Raw genomic sequence first — 19,761 nt, forward strand, 5'->3', positions numbered from 1 at the left:
GCTTCACAAGTTCAACTTGCTTCCTCCTCATAAGCATCAATCCCAACAATTCCAGTCAGAGGTCGTCGATATCTGCTCCTGAAACATGATTCTTTTTAACCAGCTTCCAATAACCAAGCAGAGGTCTGACCTGCTTTCACCCCCCGATGTGTTGGCATTCCTAATGTGAAGCAAAAAGTACCACAAGGGCCACTTGGTTTACACACTTTATTGAGCAACATGTCCAATATACATTGCATTGACACAAAATGGAACAAAACACTAAAAAAGAAGGAAAGAAAGTAAAGAAAAAAATCAAACAGCAACCTACAAGAAACAAATAGCGGCGCCCTTGGTAGATTACCTGGACATATTTCCATTTTCAGAGGGTATTGCTTAATGACGTTTCAAAACGCACAGCATCTGTGCCAATACAGTGAACACCGGTCAGAGGAGGTCATGGTGGGTCGGAAAGGTTCTCAAGTGAAAATGGTAATGGCGACATCAGCAACGTCACCATCATGTCTGCATAAATGTATGAACTATACATGTCACGAGTGGCCAGAGCGCACCAACAGAGGTTCCCTGTTTTAAACATAACCTTAACTCCCTGACATCTGGTCAGCTGTCTGAAGTGTTCCTCACAATGGATGGTAATCATGGATATCAGTCTGTTACCAACCAGGATATGCTTTTTCCTAGGTTGTGCTCAGTGAAATATGGAGAACGTGTCTAAACTTTACTGGATTTTAATGTCTCAAATCGTGGAACCCAACAACGTTCCATGATGATAATAGAAACTTTAGACAGAAGAAAGAAAGAGACTTATTCAAGAATCTAAATCCAGATGTGAATGCGATTTAATCTGAACACTAATAAAACCAGAAGTGCCATGGTAAAACACAATCGCTAATCCAACGGAACAATGGAGCCTCTAAAAGCACGAGCCTTTCATCAACAGATCAAGGACTCGACAATAAACCCGCTCAAATTAGCTCTGTGTCAAACATGAGGTAAGAACCAGTTAACCACATGTGGGATATTCACAATCTAAGCTGCTTCTTTTTTAAAATCTTGCCATGATTTATTCCAAATCTGAGTTTATGATGACTCACGGACGACTCTAGGGATCCACCTTACTGACTGCCTATCGACACCTTCATGAAGCCTGATCCTGAGAAGTTGGCACAAACCTTCCTGTACCATCTGTTACACCTCACCGAGTTAACATTTTATCAAAAAGAAGAACTCAAATTAATGTGTAGGTTGTACAAAAAAAAAAGATCCCAACAAAGAATGAACAATAGAGCTACCTAAATGGACTATGCACATTGGAGGGGCATGGCTTTGAACATCTCTAACATGCGCCGGTATTAGAGGAAAAACACCATCGGGAGGCAGTTTCTCAGGAAACGCATACAAACCCCTAGTGCGACCTTAGTGCCTTAAGGTTGCACTACAACTTCTCCTGTTCTTTTAAACAAAGAGCCGACTGTGAAAAAGTGACGCCAACAAAAAGGCAACGGTGATTCGACGACAGGTTGGAAAGAAATAAACCACACCCACTAACAAAACATGCCGGATCGACTACAATCGGGCCGGGGTTGGTGAAAGGAGGACGGACGGGCGGCCTAATAAGGACAGGCTTTTGTTTTCGGTCTACACAATCTAAATTGCATAAGAAACCTGGTATAAAGTAGAAACTGTTCAGCAGCAGATAAAAAAGCAAGTTCATTTACAGTAGTGACATATCTTACATCATTCTTTTTTTTTCTTCCAAAAATAAATTAAATTAAATATACAATTCCAGGTAGGAAACAGGATAATTTCGCTGGTAGTGTTCTCAAATTGGCTCATCTGGCAGACCGTTCACAGAAACGTGGTTGGGGTCCAACCGAATCCTTTGACTGGCAAAACAAAGGGTGCAAAAGCCTTTTTGCTGAAGTTTTCCCGCTGAAGGCATTTCCTTTAACTGCACAGAAGCAATTGTTAAGAGACTGTTATTACTTTTGATGTTATGGTTTATGCAAGACTCTTCCTGAACAGTTTGCTCACCCTGGAATTTACAGCAGACCCCCTAATCGAATGCCATCTCTTGACTTTTCCTTACGCAGCGAGCCACCTTCTTCTTGAATTCTCCGTTAGGGTCCTCCCTCCATTCTTTCTGTGGGAGCAACATTGCATTATTGAAACGACAACGCATCAGTTCTCCTTGACAACAGAGATTGTGAGATTTTGAAGACAAATCCCGATGCGGGGGCAAGGGGAAGGAAATGTAGCGCGACTCACCGCAGCATCCACATTAGCTGGTGAATCACTGTTTGGGTCTGCGAGCATGGAGATAACGCTGATCATGATTGTCTCTACAGTGTGGATCGGAAGCCAGCGCTCTTCTGGCTTTTCGTAACCAAACTTGTCTTCTCCTGGCTCGTGCAGAATTGAGATGCAAACGTCCCCATTCTTTGCAACTATGAGGGAGCAAGAGATGAGAACTGTGACAGTATACAAGATAGACAATCTGTGCAAACGTCGATCTCCTCCACCTCCTCCCGGAGTTATTACTGCTGTCTAAAGAAATGCCCCGCTCCCGACCAAAAACAGCCAATCGAAGCCAGGAGGAGGGTCTCAGCGCTGTCAATGTACTTTGTGCACTCGCTGCTAAATGTGCTAATGGTACAGAAACAACTTACAGTTACATGAAAACCATTGATCTGCCATCATTAGCAGTCACGCTACCTAACCTAAGGATTCACAACAGGATCTACTAACTGTATAGCAGAAAAGAGAAAAGGGGGTGGGACAAAAGGGGGTGAGCAGAGCTAAGACCCGCCTCCTGGCTCTCATTGGTTGTTTCTATCTAGACCTGGTAGAAGACAGAGGAGCTTTTTTTTTTTTTTTTTTTTACAGGTTACTTGTCTAATCCCATACTGTCACAACATGGTGAGAGTTTCAACAAATATGAAATAAAAAAGTAAGCGTTACACACTGCAGCTTTAAATAAGGAAAATCAGTTGGATCTTAAGCCAAAAACCACACAATGATATCTTGAGAGATATCTTTACCATTTGGATGCCAAATTTCTGTGATGAATTTCATCTTTGGTGGCCGTAGCGGATAGTCATAGGGAAAGGTTAGGTATGCCTTGAAAAATCCTCCTTCACTGCAAAACAAAAGGAAAAAAAGAAATGTAAAAGAACTAATTCTGTCAGATCCGTCCCCGCCCCATTTCAATATTTTCTCACTTACAAAAGAGTATCTTGTGGACCAATTATCACAACTTCCCACTTGTATATGTCGTCATCGTCTATCAGACCAGCTGAAAAGCCCTCTACTGGGTTCTTGTTGAGCTCTGGCAGGACATGGAAAAGTTTAGTTATGAAAAAAGTCTGCAAAAAGATAACAGTAAACTTGAATGGCTTTACTGTGCAAGTTTAAAAAGAGGATTTTATCGCAGCCAAGTATGAACTTCACACCACAACAAACTCTTTCAAAATGATAGTCAGCTAAATGTGGATGCTGTGATTAAGACTGATAGATTATCGGTAGGTCAGATAAGGACAAAACTGATTTTTTTTTCCCTCATTAAATGCATCAAAGCTACTTAAAATTAAATTAGGTAAGTCAGGTCTCAAAGGCAACCTTGGAGGATGAGTATGAGCATCAAAGATCAGCCAAATATTTAAAATGTTAATCAGTGTTGAGGTGATATACAGATGTGCACAATAGTGAAGAGATCTACGTCTGCTCACTGATTAATACAGTAAAATTTAAGGGTGCACTGATTGAGGTTTTCTTACTGATTCCGATTTTGGTCAATGCCAGCTTTTTGTTTGAAATGTTGCTCAATATATCAAGAAAGTTGCTGAATTGGCAACAATGAGGTGACTACTGTTAACTGTAAATGTGCAGACATGACCTGGTCGGCCTGTTTGTCAGTCAAACCTCTCTCACAGGAGAAAATAAAAGCTCAGTGGTTGGCTTTTAGGTCTTTGCCGAGGTTGATGACATGGGTGGATAAGATCGGCTTCACATGTAAAAATTGGCCGATCACTGATCTCCCAAAATTAAGAAAATCAGCACACTCCTAGTAAAATTATAATAAAAGTATATCTTGACATATTGGGCAATGAGGGGAAAAATACATCAATCCTTAAAGCTGATGATTGTAGCTTGAATTAAAACCCATTTCTGTAACATCTGCAAAAATATAGCAAAAACAGAAATATACCAAAACAGAAATTAATCTGTACGCTATTGATCTATAAACCTGGCCCTGAGTGCTCTATATTTGAAACAGAGTTTAAACAGCCTGCTAACTGATGAGAAATATAGATGTTTTTTTCTATAGATGTTACCCAGCTCCATTCCAGCAGAGATCCAGATGTTCGGCATCATCATGAAAAATCACATGCCCTTCCAAATAAACTGGTTCCAAGAATACCAAGCATCAAACTAATACATTTAACAGCATCATAGCTCCAGACTAGTACATGGAATATGACCTTAAATATGTAAAATAAGAGTCTGTATGGATTTCTATTAATTGTTTTACAGAGGTAGTAACGTGTGCCCCGATAGTAGGATCGGACTACTTGCAACTATAATTGGCCTTATTGGTGATCAAGGCATGAGATGTTCTTGGATTGGTTATTCCTTTGTTCTATCTGACAACTAATACCAAACTAGCTAGCAGCTAGCAGGGTTCTCGGTACGAGTATGTACTGGTGTAGGTGGTTATTTTGCCATGTTTAGTTCTAAATTTATGTGTTGAATCGAAAAAGTGATTAGCTAACCAAAGCAGCTTAGCAACACGCTGAGGTGTATTGATAAAGGCACCCTTCATGCTGCTGTGTTAGCTCCTCGAGCTCAGTCCTTTAGCGTAAACAGCGTTCCTAGTAGCTTACAGAAAAGCTAACGTTAGCTAAGCGGTTACAAACATTACCTTTGTTTCGTCGTCAAGACTAATGGTTATATTACCTGCTAATTGTTTTCGAAGAAGTAATGCTGATTGTTCGGTCATGGTACGCGAACGGAACCGAGGGAAACCACTGTCTGTAGACAAACACCTTCGGAAAACCAGAGCTAAAACTGGGACAGAAACGAGGAGCTGCGCTGCCAACTGCTGGCTATTTAGACACAACATTCATCTGATGGATGGGAAGTGTGCGCATGCGCATCTTTATATGGCCAAAAAATGTTTTCTAAATACTGTAATGTATTTCTTGTCTGAAAGCGTGTTTTCTACACATCCTAAACCAGCTCTCTTAAACCGTTCCAACTCTTGATTAGTATGACACATGGTGCAGGTTTTGGCAAAGGCATTAGCATTGCTCATCATGTTCATATTTTTGGCTGTGTGCATTTACTGATGGGTACAAAAATAAGGAAATGTCAACTCAACACGAGATAAAATATACATAGAATATATAATTATTTTCTCGCGAGGAGTTAAAATTCACTTATTTTTATACTCACAACTAAACGTGTACATTGGAATAAATTTTTTTTAGACATGTTACCAAATAAACACAGATATCATACATAATAAAAATAGGATAGAAAAAAATATATATATTGAATTTCTTTCGGAGCGTTTTAAATTTTTTAGCCTTTAAGATGCGTTCAAATCTATCGGAAAGATCACACAAAACCTCAACTCAAGTACTAAAGCATGAATAAAAACACAAAATCTTAAAACTTTAAGTAAATTGTAGTAAAGTAAAGTCAATAAAAATAGTTTGCAAACTGCAGTCAACAAAATACTTAGGACGATATATAGATTTTTTTGCGGCTGTAGAATAAGACGAGCTACAGAGTTGTACCAGAAGGCAACAGTAGACGGAAGGAAGGTTGTGCGGCGCCATATTTAATACATCCGATGCTAGCCACCTTTAGCTGTTTACTGACAGAAACTTTAAACTGGACACGGAAAGGTTCAACAAGCCCTTGCTTTTCTCCAAAATGAATGTAGTGGATCATGTTCGGGATATGGCTGCAGCCGGCCTTTACTCCAATGTCCGCATATTGAGCAGTTTGTTGCTGACGATGAGTAATAATAACCCGTGAGTAATATCAGTGTCGGGCCCGTCTAATTCCTGATAAGTGTGCTACAACACTAATATTGCCATGTTTTATCTCCCTGGTGGCGACAATCTAACGCCAACTAGTCAACAACGGTTAACAGTAATAATTGTGTCTTTCACAGAGTTGTGTTTTTATTATAACATCACGAAATTAGGTTGGAAAATGATTCTAAATCACGGAGGCGCATGTAGGTCCCAAGATATAGTCGTATGTAGGTTCTGAAATGTAACGATGTTTCCAGCAGTTAAAACATCCGTGGTCGTTTAACATTTATTCTGTTGATATTTTTCCATCTTCCTCCTTTAGTTCTTATATTTTACGGTAGATTATTTTAACGATAACTGATAGGAATAATTATTTACCAAGACAGACAGTAGCAAAGCAATAAAAATAACTTTTACCCTTTGCTTGCATAGACCGAACTGGTTGCTTTTCTCCTATGTTATATAAATATATAGTCGGTTTTAATTGTAGCTATTTTAGTATATTGTTTTGATCATTGCTAAAATAATGTGTGTGTGTGTATAATTCCAGAGAGCTGTTCTCACCGGCCCAGAAGTACCAACTGTTGGTTTACCATGCTGATGCCATCTTCCATGACAAGGAATACCGCAATGCTGCCTGTAAATATAGCATGGCTCTGCAGCAGAAGAAGGTGCTCAACAAAACATCCAAAGTTCGAACCTCAACCGGTGGAGCTGCTGCCAACATCCAGGCACAAGTTAGTTTTGTTTTGTTGGCACCTTATTGTGTATTGTTCAGGGTTTCCCTCCAGTGTATTAAAAGCCTGGCGGGCCACCAGGCTTTACTTGTGCCCCACCAGACTAGGCATTATTTATTTACCCAAGTCTTTTTAAAATGTTTGCTTTTTTTTAAGACTTTATAGTTGGTGTTCAGGTATTAATCTTCCAATCTTTCAGTAACACATAATTATCAAGTGATATTTTAAAATTTCCTGTCAACTTTAAACATTTTTTAACTGGAAAACACGACGGACCGCTGGATGAATGAATGCCCCAACACCCAACCGCTGGGCTTAGCAAGTTTTCTGTGGGGGGGAACCTTGTGAGCACATCTCAATGTCCAGGATGATGTTAGAATTATGGGTAAAAGATCTAATGTATTAGTCAATGAAATTTGCCATTTTTATTTCAGCTTGATCCTCCATCATGCCAAATTGGAAGGTCAAAAATCTATTGTTTTTCAAACCAGTTAATGTATTTGAAATGGAATAAGAAGGATTAAAGCTTTTAAATAAATAAAAGATATTATTTTGAAAGAAATTGTATTTTCCGTGGAGGCATTCTGACACGGAGCAAAAACCTTCACAGAACAGGAGTGGTGAAAGGAGTTCAGCGGATTTGTGCCGTTTTATTCTTTTGAGCTTTTAAATGAACCTCTCTGTCATGGAACATGTTGCATTTATACATCTCATCTTCAACTTCTTCATTAAATTATTACAGCTGTACCGGGTGCTGTGACGTTCAGCAGAAACTTAGTTGCATTTAAAAAATTTTTTTCCTCTTTCAGAGTTTGCCGTCAGAAATCGAGGTAAAGTACAAGATAGCTGAATGCTACACCATACTGAAACTGGATAAAGACGCTATCGCTGTTCTGGACGGGATCCCATCAAGACAAAGGACGCCAAAGGTAGAGTTGCTCCTTCTTGAACGGAGAATCGACTGTGAACAAGCAGAATCCCAACTAGGATACCTCTCTGTCTCTTTTAATCGAGCTTCTTATTTAACGGAAACATCGCAATTGTGAAATCGTTTTTATTTTCTTGGCATTTGTGGAATGTCGACACGTTTGTAATGGAAACGCAGCGACGGGCAGAGCAGCGTGACTCCAGAATTGGAACGTTTGCACGACAGAAACCTGGACTTGAGCTTATAATCTAAAGTTCAGCTGGATCTACTGACAAAAGCAGCGTTTTATCTAAATGCCGTTGTTGTCAGAAATGCAGTTGCATAAGAGAAAATGCCACAGAACTCATGATATGAACGGTTAATAAATTGAGTGTATTTTTGCTTTAATGTTTTTGTGGAGTATTGTCTAATATTGTTGTAATTCTGTTTGGGGTTTTTTCTGTCCTCAGATCAACATGATGCTGGCTAACCTGTACAGGAAAGCCGGTCAGGAACGCTCGGCCGTGACGAGCTACAAAGAGGTGCTCAGACAGTGTCCACTCGCCTTGGACGCCATAATCGGTACGCACAGATATCCACATGCACAGACTCGGCTTTATGTCAGTGACCTTTCCAGTTTGGTCAGGATGATAAAAATCATTTTTATTGGCTGTAAACAGACCACAACAAGGAGCAGTTTTTTTATTCATGCATTCTTTTTGAGGCTGCTGAATTTCAGCACGCAGATATTTAACATCTTTTCAAGGCAACAAGTTGTTACTTGAAGTTTGCTCGTTTGTTGTGCTGTCAAAAGGAATCGTTTCCCACTGTTTAAATACTATTTGGTGTTATTATGCTATATGGATCTAGAGGTCACCTCCACTTCAAAAGCTTCAGTCTCAGGACTTTTTTTTTTTTTTTTTTTTTTTTTTTACTTTTAAGCCCTACCTATAACATGAGATGTTTAGTGAATGCATATGAAAACATCTGACACTCCGTCTGCAGCACTATCTGCATTTCAGTTCACCATAGAATTCATTACGAAAATAAATTTCTTTGATGGAAACGAGTTGTTTTATTTTTTATTAAAAAGCCAGAGCGTTAGGAAGAGTTGTGTTTTTTTTTGTTTTTTTTTTTCTTTTCAATCCATATCAAAATTGGTTTATTTTACAAAACTGCAATGCAAACACTTCTTTCACATCTCATGTCTCTCATGAGGCCAAACCACAAAGATGACAGGAAGCAGTTGGAGGACAACGGCGCCCCCTGGTTTTTTTTAATGTCTTGTCATGTGAACAAATGTATTCTTTTTTTTTTTTTTATAAATTGTGTAACACATTTAATCTAAACGCCACAATTGTGAAATAGTGTGAAATTTTTTTTTTAAATTAAAGGAATATTGACAAAGCTTTGTGCACATCTGTAATGGAAATGCAGGTTTATCTGTAAATGAGACAAACCTTTGTTTCATATTTACTTCTTTACGCTCAAAGTTTTCACCCTGATCCAACTGCTTGGATTTAGTGGAGTTGATGTTGAAAATCAAATCAAAGCGTCTCCCCCATCCCCTCATCCCCCCCAGGTCTTCTCTCTCTGTCGGTGAAAGGAGCGGAGGTCTCCTCCATGACCATGGATGTGATCCAGAATCTCCCCAACCTGGACTGGCTCTCTGTGTGGATCAAAGCGTACGCCTTCATCCACGCCGGGGACAACCAGAGAGCCATCAACACTATCTGGTGAGAACGGCTTTGATGTTTCCTCCCAGCTGGCCGCCGTCCCGCCGCTTCCCTAAAGTAAACCGTTCTCCTTCAGCTCTCTAGAGAAGAAGTCGCTGCTGCGGGACAACGTGGACCTCCTGGTGAGCCTGGCTGACGTCTATTTCAGGGCCGGCGACACCAAGAACGCCATTCTTAAATTTGAACAAGCTCAGATGCTGGACCCGTACCTCATCAAAGGTGTGAAACATTACATCTTGATTTTATTCACAGTCAGCTCAAACGATTAATCGACTATTGAAATAATTGTCAACTCATTTAGTAATTGATTAATCACCAACTGGAGTATAGAGAGCCGTAAATGTCTGAAAATATCTACATTTTGCATTGAAGATAAAAAAAAACAGACACTTTTTCTATAAATACGTTCTACCCAGAATTCCTCAGTGACATCGTTATGGCAACACCTGGTTCAAATTCTGTAAGAACAAAAAGTACCTTTGCTAATTAATTGGTTAATTCAAAAATAGTCAATAACTAGCCCTACACTGTATTCATGTTAAGCTAAGTAGAAATATTGTTTTTCTAGCTGCGTCCTTTTGCTATAAATGATCAACAGTTCACTACTGGAATGCTGTGTTGCTGCACTTTAGGCAATAAGATGCTTATTTTCTTATTTAAAAATTAATTGAATTGTTTATTTGCATTTATTAATCTTTCTAATATTCCATTTAAAAAAGGCTTAAATGAAAAATCTGCAGAATGTGCCAATTTCTTTTTGCGCCCGATTAATCGTCAGAATAATCGATTAATTGAAACAATCGTTAGTGGCAGTCCTAAGCAGCTGCTTCTTCGGACTTGCAGGTATGGATGTTTACGGCTACCTGATGGCCCGGGAGGGACACCTGGAAGACGTGGAAGTCCTGGGAGGACGGTTGTTTAATATTTCTGACCAACACGCTGAACCCTGGGTGATATCTGGGTGAGTCTTTGAACGCACCGTCTTCTCTTAAATCAACACAGATGTTGATTTAAGACATCGTCAGCCTCACCTGGTGACGGTGTTTTCTGCTTGACTGGTGTAGGTTTTTAAATGTGTGTGTTGTTCAGCTGCCACAGCTTTTACAGCAAGCGCTACTCCAGAGCCCTCTACCTGGGGGCCAAAGCCATCCAGCTGAACAGCAACAGCGTCCAGGCGCTCCTCCTGAAGGGGGCAGCACTGAGGAACATGGGCCGAGTTCAGGAGGCCATCATCCACTTCAGAGAGGCCATGCGGTTAGCGCCTTGCAGGCTGGACTGCTATGAAGGTTCGGCTCGCTTGTCTAACTACCGTCAGACGGTCCGGGTGTTTTGGGAGGAGAGTATTTCTGATCTGCTTTCGTTCCAACACCTTCAGGTCTGATCGACTGCTACTTGGCGTCCAATGGGATTCGAGAAGCGATGGGAATGGCGAACAATATCTATAAGACTCTGGGGGCCAACGCCCAGACTCTGACCATCCTGGCCACGGTGTGCCTGGAAGACCCGGTGACTCAGGAGAAAGCCAAAGCTCTGCTGGACAAGGCCCTCGCCCAGAGGCCCGACTACACCAAGGCTGTGGTGAAGAAGGCCGAGCTGCTCAGTGCGTACCGGTTGCTCCACAAACCTTAGATTGCACGTAGGACGCTAACTCAGTTTAGAACACGACAGCGTCGTCTGCACACTAATGGAATAAATCTCTGTTTGTGAAGATCGGGAACAGAAACACGAAGAAGGGATTGCGCTCCTGCGGAATGCGCTGGCCAATCAAAGCGACTGCGTCCTGCACAGAATGCTGGGAGATTTCCTGGTGGCAGTCAATGATTATCAAGAGGCTATGGACCAGTACAGCATCGCTTTGAGGTAAATTGTTTATATATTTCTTTTTATCCCCTGCAAAATGTTTAATTGTGTAGCACATTTCATCAACAAGACAGTTCAAAGTGCTTCGCACCATTAAAGGCATAATATAGTAACATTTCTGAAGAAATTTAAAGGGGCCTGACGAAGTGTGTGTGGTTCTCCGATCCGAATCTCAAGCTGTGTTGAAGAGTTTGGTCAAGCAGGCCTCAACATTGAGCTTTAAACGATAAAAAGCCAAAAAAAAGATTTTTGCAGAATTGGGTAAAAACATGGTTAGCCAACATGCTGTAAGTAGCATGTGGGCTATCATTAGCATCTTGACTTGCAGTAATGTCCTCCATGTAGCCTGGAAACAGTACTGTATGAGCTATAATTACTAACAAAAAATGCTAACATTAGCTAAAATTATGTAATAACATGAGGGCTATCGCTATCATTTTGGCTAACATTGACTTGCACCTTTCAGTATGTTAAGTTTTGCTCTAATATCGCAGTTAGCTAAAATGCTATCATTAGCATGTTTACCTTCATTAATGCACTCCATCCAGACATTACAGATATTTAAACTCAGAGCTGTGTATTTTTAACTTTGTGTTGTTCTTCCAGCTTGGATCCTAATGACCAGAAGTCGTTGGAAGGCATGCAGAAAATGGAGAAGGAGGAGAGCCCCACCGACGCCACGGTGGAGCTGGACGGCGACGACATGGAGGGCAGCGGGGAGGACGGCGATCTGGAGGGCAGCGACAGCGAAGCGGCTCAGTGGGCCGACCAGGAGCAGTGGTTCGGGATGCAGTGATCCCAGGGGCACAGAGAGGGGCCCTCAGTTAGCACACCAGAAGCCTTCAGCCGCTGCAGCAATTAAACTCCCACCCTGCCCTCTGGTGGCACCCTGGAGGTGGTGCAGCTGCTGGTTTGAAGCAGTTTGCAGAGAATAAAACACTGAGCAACCTTTAAATTCTGAGATTTCTGTTGCTGTACTTTATTTTGTAGAGCTGCTACTCACTTCTACTGAGATTCTGCTTAATGCAGAGCTGAAGCCAAAACCGTTTCCCCATCATTCTGCCAACGTCACCAGCTTCAGTCAGAGGCTACTGGAGCTTTATTTACCCGTTCCAGTCACTGCAGCGGTTTCATAAAAGCACCCGGCATCCGACTGCACAGAAAATCAGCAGATCCTTCAGTTTGTAGCGAGAAATGTAAAGGAAAAAAAGAAGAGTGACATCATGTCTTTAGTCTCTAAATAATTATCATATGTTAGTTTTTTTGTATTGTGCAAAACAAAAGCTAACTATTAAACTGCAGTCTGCTCTATTCAGAGATGTTTTCAGGTCGTTAAGCGATAGATGTGTATGTTCTAAAAAGAGGAATTTGTTTTGAGTCTGACCTGATGTCCACAGTGCCACACCAAGACGTGAATATGCCTGGACTTTGACAGTTGTTAATATTTTGGCTTCTTTTTATATATTTTTTTTTGTCTAATATTCATTTTAAATATTTTATGGGTTTTGCCATAATGAACATGCTTTGTGTGTTTTGACTGTACTAAGAAGAAATAAAAGGAAAATAAACCCATAGTCAGCTGATTACATTGTAAAGTTTCCCTTAAGCATATAAGTGAAATGTTTATATTTTTGTACATATTTTAATAAATGTATAATAAACCTTGTAAAGATTCTGGCATGCATTTAACCGTCTTGTTTCTTGTGTCGGATCTCATGAAAGCTAAAATCTGTCTGGAGCCTGAAGCTAGCAGGAGTTCTTGATTCAGCTCCAAGACCTTTTCTCCTCTGTCAGTTTGAGATCTCAGTCCAACCGAGGTTAGCAAAGCAGCACAGAGAGCGCAGACATGGACGTGTAAGAATCTCACAGCGTGGTTAAGAAGGAATGATAGTCTGAAAGACTATGAACCAGGCACCAAATGGACCCGATTCATGAAGCTTACTTTATTGTTGCTTGGCAGATGAAACAGCTCCTTTAATCATTCATTCTGTACGTAACCAGTCCAAATTGAACGACTGATTTGGGACTAACCTTAGCTCTCATTCCTTCCTCTTAATTATGCTTTTATTTAATCAGAGGTGCATAGTACCTACTGACGAGCAGCTATTTAGAGAAAAAAGTACTTTTAGGAATATTTTCACTGTGTTGGACTTTTTATGCTTGAGTAAAATTTCTGGCTGCTCGACCCACTGTGACTAACTTCACTGAATGAAAACAAGCTTGTTTTGACCAAAAGTGCACCAGATACGGACAAAAATTTTGAATTTATGTAGAAGTGAGACCTCTTGTTTGTACACAAGCTTTGTTCTATTAGCTGAACCTATTGAGCCATTTGGAGATGAAGTAAACACATATATATGTAACATATAATGTGTGTGTGTCTATATATATACAGTATATATATATATATATATATATATATATATATATATATATATATATATATATATATATATATATATATATATATATATATATATGTAGACACACACAGACACATTATCTACTGTAGCAAAAGATAAATTGAGATTTTTTTTCTGGTCGAATTTGACATTTTGCAATTGTTATTTGTATGTCTTTTTTATTTTTAACTTTAGTCTTGCACATAAAATGACGTTTTTCCATCTGATGACATCATCAGTTTCTCAGTATTTAAGCAGTCTTTCCAGGAATGCTTTTTTACTGGACGGCTACATTTTTATTTTATATGTTGAAGGAGTGCTACTCTTCAGTATAATTTCTGGCTACTCTTCCCACCTGTGAATTTCAAGGATTCTGATATCAGCTGGTTGCGTTGCTGGTCTGCTGGGTTCAAATCCCAGCCTGGAGCGTTTCTGTGTGAAGCTGTAATTCGTTGATCTTCATTAACGGAAAGCAAAGTTTCAAAGTAACCAGGACAAACGTGAGTAAATTCCTCATGTATGACAGTAATTTATTTTATTTACCTGAAACGGTCCATGTGATATATCGTACAATTATCTGAAAATACAGTACAGCAGTTTGGCAACGGAACGCCAGCGCCTGACGTACTTACAGTAAAACATTATGCATCACTGCACAGCCGCCCTACCCAGATATGGCAACAAAAAAAAAGAAAAAAAAGAAAAAGAAAATCCTCCCAACATGTTGCACATCTCAGTGCAAAGCAAAGAAAACAAAAACATCAAAAAATAAAGCAAGGTTTTTGTTTTGTTAAATGTCCCATAAAAGTATTTCCTTAGAAAAAAAATGAACAATTTCTTTTAAGCTTTATAACTTTTGTAGTAATCTGACGAATGTCTAATCGATTGTTTTACTACTATTACACACTGTTGATTAGAAGGTTCTGATGAAGCAGCTGACATGCAGCATGAAGAAATGAATGACCTGTACAGTGGACACTATCAGCTTCCAAAGATGGAGGGAGAAATCTTTCATCTGAGGCTCCTCATGCAGGAAGACGGGGCCGGCTGCTTTCTGACCGACGTTCGTTTACAGCCTTGGACTTCACGTCGCAGCTGCAGGCAGCTCTTTGTAAAGACGCGCTACCCCAAAACACACATGCACACTACAAAAACCAAACCCAAAGTTTCTGGAAAGATGAACAAAAAAAAAAATAATAATAATAATAAAAGCGCAGAGGCGGGCTTATTTGGCCTTTCCTGTGAAAGGAAACAAAAAGAAAAGGAAGAATCAGACAGCAGAAATCCTGTGTGGGAAGCTCAGATAGGATGGGACCCAGTGCAGGTCACGACAAAAACACACACACACAAAAAAAAGTGTATCAAAGTTATATCCTCTATTTATATATGGGCACTTGTTTCTGCCAGTCTACAATCAAAAACAACCAGCTCCAGCGACACTGAGCCTGGAAACAGAAAAGGTTTCCAGTCAGTGTGGCGCTGGCACTGGGTGGCACTGATGGCATTTCACAATACAATCTCAGTTTTCACTCTCTCTCTGTACTGGTTGAACCTTAATATACATACAGCAGTAACGAACAGACGGGGGGTTTTTCTGAAGATGAGCTGGTAGTCGGCATGCTGATTAGAGAGTTCTCACTCTGCGGGTAAAACTCCCGACTTTTGATCTAAAAAAAAAACAACAAAAAAAACAACAAAAAAACCCACAACCAGTGCTGGAGTGAAGCAGGCATGCAGAGAGGCGCTAACCGTCCCCACCGGAAGGAGACTCTAGTGTCGCTGCTTTATGACATCGACAAATAAAATATACATACACTCTACTTTGCATGTTATGTACAGATATACATCAACTGTTTCAGCCTTACGAGTCCTTTTTTTTTTGTTTTTGGTCTTTTTTTTCTTAAAATGTTCACGTTGTGCTATGGTCATAAGACTAACAGCTTCTTGGTGCTTTTTTTACTTTTACATATTCAAGTACAGTATGTGCGGGACACTCATATTAAAATCATTACAGTAGGATTAAAGGCCGAATCTAAAGAAAAGCTGAAGATAATGACGAAAAGTTTTCTTCAGGTGTACACAGACAGAATAATCTGTTGGTACTTTGGTGAGGAGGTGTGGAAAAACAATCTAATACAGTGATGCCCACAGTGGGTCCTGGAGGGCCGGCATCCTGCATGTTTTAGTTCTCTTCCTGGTAACAACTTTTTCAGCAGGTCTATGTTCTTCTTAGGCCTCCTAACGAGCCATCATTGGATCCAGGTGCGTTGAACCAGAGAGAGAACTAAAACATGCAGGATGCCGGCCCTCCAGGACCCACTTTGGGGACCACTGATAAATGTAACGTTTACTGAAGCAATGTGGGAGGTGTTGGGCATTTTTGAAAATTCTAACCTTTAATTTGAGTACATTTGTTCAGCAGGAAGTTCTTTAACGCTCCTGCGGTCTTAGCGCAACGCTCAGGAGGAGTGTGGCAGATGTCACGGTCGGGCTGTCAGTTCCCAAAACGACGCAAAAAAGAGAAATGTTTGTAAAAGCGTACGTGGGGTCAGTGTGACCCCGCCGGGCCGCACACAACTTCAACATCCCACCTGTTAGCTCTTAACCATCCAGCTCACCGTTTGTGGTGGCCAGTCAAAGCAAGTAGCCTCATCCAGCCTATTGGCTAAAAGAAATACATCACTGTGTCGCAATATTTAGCAACAATGCCGAAAAAAAATTGGTATCAGCCAAAACCATCACCATCAGGCCGGTCTTTTTAAAGATCACTGATTGGCCAAAAAACTGCAAATCGGTGCACCTCTTATTAATTTATTTACAAAACTAAAAACACATCAAGTGTAAATTAAAAGAATGCCTCAGATAAATTTATTCTGAAGGGGTTGGTAGGCGGAACTTCGCCCAAAAATATTTCTTAACATGATATCCCACTGAATAAATGTACTCAAATGAAATGAATTCATTTTAAGGCTTTTCAAAGGGGCAGTGTTAAATACTTTCCAGACATACAGCATCATTTCATAGGAATGACATTTCACAAAATTTGACTTAGCCAATTAGCACCTTGAAAATGGGCCTGTGTCTCTTTAAGAAGCTCCAGCTCGTTCCGGCACTACGAATTCAGGAAGTCATGATAACAATCTTTCTCTATTAAACCCTTTATGAACCCCTTAACATTTTTTTTCAGTGCTGCACTGAGAAGTTGCTCCTATGATGAGCTCAGCAGATGTGCAGTTCTGCCAGGTGTTTGCTAATTGCTGCTGGCTAGTCTGAAGGAGCCGAGATGAGACTAGGCATTTTGCAAACCAGAGTGGTTGCCACGGGAGATTAAAGTATTCCTCAAACATGCATGAAAGAATTAAAGCAACACTCCAGGTGTGTTTTTGAATAATATTGTAACATAAAGTTGATTTCACATCATACTGCCCCTTTAAACATCTTTACCATGGATACCAACTATATTGTCTGCGTCTGTATATTTAACAACAGGCTGTATCAAAAGTTGCTGTGTAATAAACTTGTAACACATTTTTGTCCTTTTCCCCATAAAATAGAACAGAAAAATAAATTTAAACATATATATATATATATATATTATGAAAAAAGATTAAGATGTGTGAGCATGTGCGCCGCAAAACAAAGTGGTACGAACCTCAACACTTTTAGTGATAACCTTTGAAATGGTGTTTAGACTAAATGGGTACTTCTGGTCATAATAACAGCATTGAGGTAGCTGCACTCTGCCTGGTGCAGAAAAATAATGAAGGTGTACAGAGTTCAATAATAACTGAGATTCATATATTGCAAGACTTTCCCCTCCTTTCAGCTCTGCACTTTTCAGGTGTTACAATCACACGTCCTCTTCACACACCAAGACTCTTTGTTCCCTTCCTAAAAATTACAAAACATTAATAGAAAATAGTGTAAATTCTCTGTACAGCTAAAACACAAAGATCCAACATCTTCATCTAACTGGTCACTATGGCGCTCGAAGATGTGAGAAGCTTAGTAGGAAAATAACAGATGTAATATCAGTCATTAAAATATGACTAAATACCAACCCCTCTCCCCGTGAAAAAAAAAAATAATAATAAATGTATCAGTGGAAATGTAAGTAGAACATATTTGACAGTGGTCAGAGCAGGTGCAGATGTCTACGATGAGTTATTCAGAGTTAATGTAACTGTTAGGTGTGTGTTAACGTCCACTTCACACTGGTGTGCAGGAGGGGTAGTGTGCCGGAATCAGTCAGGGCCACAACATGGCGGACACGTTAGTGTCTGTGCTGTAGATCCACAGCAGCAGGGGCAGGGCCACGGCCACGAAGGGCCAGGAAACGCCTTCAGCGCATGCAGACAGGGGGCAGCCTCCCCGGGGCGGCTTCTCCAGCTGTTTACCCAGCTCCAGGTAGTTCCGGGCGGCGAACTTCAGCAGCTCGTCCAGCAGGATGACAGGAAGAGAGATCTTCAGCACCATCATCCACTGGGTGGTGTCCAGAGGGGTGATCTGGAAGATGACCTGGGTGCAGTACGGAAACAATGGTTGGCAAGAAACCACGTAGTCGTCATGGGATGACTGGCCAACAGGGGGCGTAGCGGTACACAACCACATAAGGGAGCTTCCACTTCTCATTTTATTTTAAAAACGTCTTACGAACTGGCCAAACATGTCAGCATTGATGTAGAGCTGAAACAATTAATCGAACCAACCGTGATTAATTGATTTCTGAAGTAATCGTAATCCAACTCCTGACTTAATCAATAGTTAAGTAATTAATTAACTATGCAGACTGAAAGAAGTACATTTACTGAAAGAACAAGAGTCAGAGCAAAAACAAAGCCAAAAATGTATAAGAAATAAAGACATTTTGCATTTAAGGTACATAAAACACCCAATTACGAACTCGGTTTTAAGTGCATTACATAGAAAGTAATAATTAACTAACCAACTAACCTGGATTTATGCTAATTATCGATAAAGTTTAGATTCCAAACAATCCCTTTAAACTAAAGAGGAATAGGGCCACAAAAAAGAAGAAATTGTGACTTTAATCTCAGAATTCAATGACAAAAAAGTCAGAATCAATTTTTTTCAGTGGCTCCAATTCTCTTCTGTATAAAGTTCCTTTTTCTTCAGCTTAAAACTGATTTAACTTCACTGTAATAACAGCATATGGCCACTAGAGGGTCCCACAATGACTCCACCTGTGGTTGGAAATAAACTGCTTGCTTAAAATGTTGACACAAGGAGAAGTTTATCACAGAATAAACTCACGGGAAGAGGCTCCACGTAGAGGATGAGGAAGTGGAGGGACATGGAGAGACAGATGGCCCCCAGCAGCCAAATGTTCTCCCAGGGAGGCATCCGCAGCAGGGACTGGTTCTCTGACAGACTGCAGTGAGGACAGAATGCAAATGGTTTGTTTCAGTGACACAGCAGGTACTCTTCCTCCTCCTCCTCCTGACAGTAAATGCTCCTTCTCTGATGGCAAAGAAAAAAAGTGGAGCCACCTGTTCAGGGCGTTGCACATCTCGATGGTGACGAGCACGGAGAGAGCCATGGTCATCGGATACGGCGACTCGAACACGTGGCAGTCCAAGCCTTCGAAATCGGGGTTGTCAGGGCTGCACTGCAGGAAGTGGCTCTGTGGAGAGAGGAAAAATGGGATGAAGGTGCGAGAACCTGAAAACGTTGTCATAGCAGCTGCGTTTCCATTACAAATGTGTGTAAATCTTTGTCAATATTTTGCTGTCAAAAGACCCCACAATTTTGCAATTGCTGTGAGTCTCTTAAGAAATGAAATTAAAAATCACATCTGAGTAAGCTTGAGTAAGCCATTGAAAGTCCATGGCAGTGATGGATGTAAACAGCTACATGATATATATTCATAATTCAGCCATGGAGCTAGTGCTCATCATCTATCAGAGGTGAGCACTAGCCAGTCTTGTTTAGACCGCTTTAATCAAACTCCAGTTCATTTAGGGAGGTGTGAACACGCATTAAAGCTGTGAGGCGGACTAAAAATGCAAACTCTGATCCGCCTGAAAATCTCTGGTCCTTCAGGCGGACCAG

The 19,761-nt window shown here is 40.5% G+C and overlaps 3 protein-coding genes across 4 annotated transcripts in view; 1 reads left to right on the forward strand and 2 right to left on the reverse strand.

Moving 5' to 3' along the window:
- Nucleotides 1–193: 193 nt before the first annotated feature.
- On the reverse strand, nucleotides 194–5,138 carry LOC122828821 (ubiquitin-conjugating enzyme E2 G1-like). The gene is made up of 6 exons (XM_044112754.1): nucleotides 4,957–5,138; nucleotides 3,226–3,328; nucleotides 3,042–3,139; nucleotides 2,269–2,447; nucleotides 2,035–2,143; nucleotides 194–1,951 (listed from the first exon to the last, which is right to left on the reverse strand). The coding sequence occupies exons 1-5, from the start codon at nucleotides 5,120–5,122 to the stop codon at nucleotides 2,057–2,059; spliced, it is 633 nt and encodes a 210-aa protein (XP_043968689.1). The 5' UTR covers nucleotides 5,123–5,138; the 3' UTR covers nucleotides 194–1,951; nucleotides 2,035–2,056.
- Nucleotides 5,139–5,798: 660 nt separating this feature from the next.
- anapc7 (anaphase promoting complex subunit 7) lies at nucleotides 5,799–12,964 on the forward strand. The gene is made up of 11 exons (XM_044112755.1): nucleotides 5,799–6,041; nucleotides 6,598–6,784; nucleotides 7,594–7,713; nucleotides 8,162–8,273; nucleotides 9,274–9,427; nucleotides 9,504–9,646; nucleotides 10,271–10,388; nucleotides 10,517–10,713; nucleotides 10,803–11,027; nucleotides 11,137–11,287; nucleotides 11,894–12,964. The coding sequence occupies exons 1-11, from the start codon at nucleotides 5,941–5,943 to the stop codon at nucleotides 12,081–12,083; spliced, it is 1,698 nt and encodes a 565-aa protein (XP_043968690.1). The 5' UTR covers nucleotides 5,799–5,940; the 3' UTR covers nucleotides 12,084–12,964.
- A 1,234-nt stretch (nucleotides 12,965–14,198) lies between these two features.
- atp2a2a (ATPase sarcoplasmic/endoplasmic reticulum Ca2+ transporting 2a) overlaps nucleotides 14,199–19,761 on the reverse strand; it is a 28,120-nt gene continuing 22,557 nt past the window's right edge. Inside the window, exons 18-21 of one of the 2 annotated variants that reach the window (XM_044112757.1) lie at nucleotides 19,200–19,333; nucleotides 18,964–19,081; nucleotides 18,087–18,207; nucleotides 14,199–14,928 (exon numbers count right to left, since the gene is read on the reverse strand). In XM_044112757.1, coding sequence (XP_043968692.1) covers nucleotides 14,915–14,928; nucleotides 18,087–18,207; nucleotides 18,964–19,081; nucleotides 19,200–19,333 — 387 coding nt within the window. In that variant the 3' untranslated portion in view covers nucleotides 14,199–14,914. Of the gene's footprint in view, nucleotides 14,929–16,026; nucleotides 18,208–18,963; nucleotides 19,082–19,199; nucleotides 19,334–19,761 lie in introns of those variants that run through there. The other variant, XM_044112756.1, reaches the window with a different exon arrangement.

The sequence above is a fragment of the Gambusia affinis genome, linkage group LG03 (assembly GCF_019740435.1).
Source record: "Gambusia affinis linkage group LG03, SWU_Gaff_1.0, whole genome shotgun sequence".
Lineage (NCBI taxonomy): Eukaryota > Metazoa > Chordata > Actinopteri > Cyprinodontiformes > Poeciliidae > Gambusia > Gambusia affinis.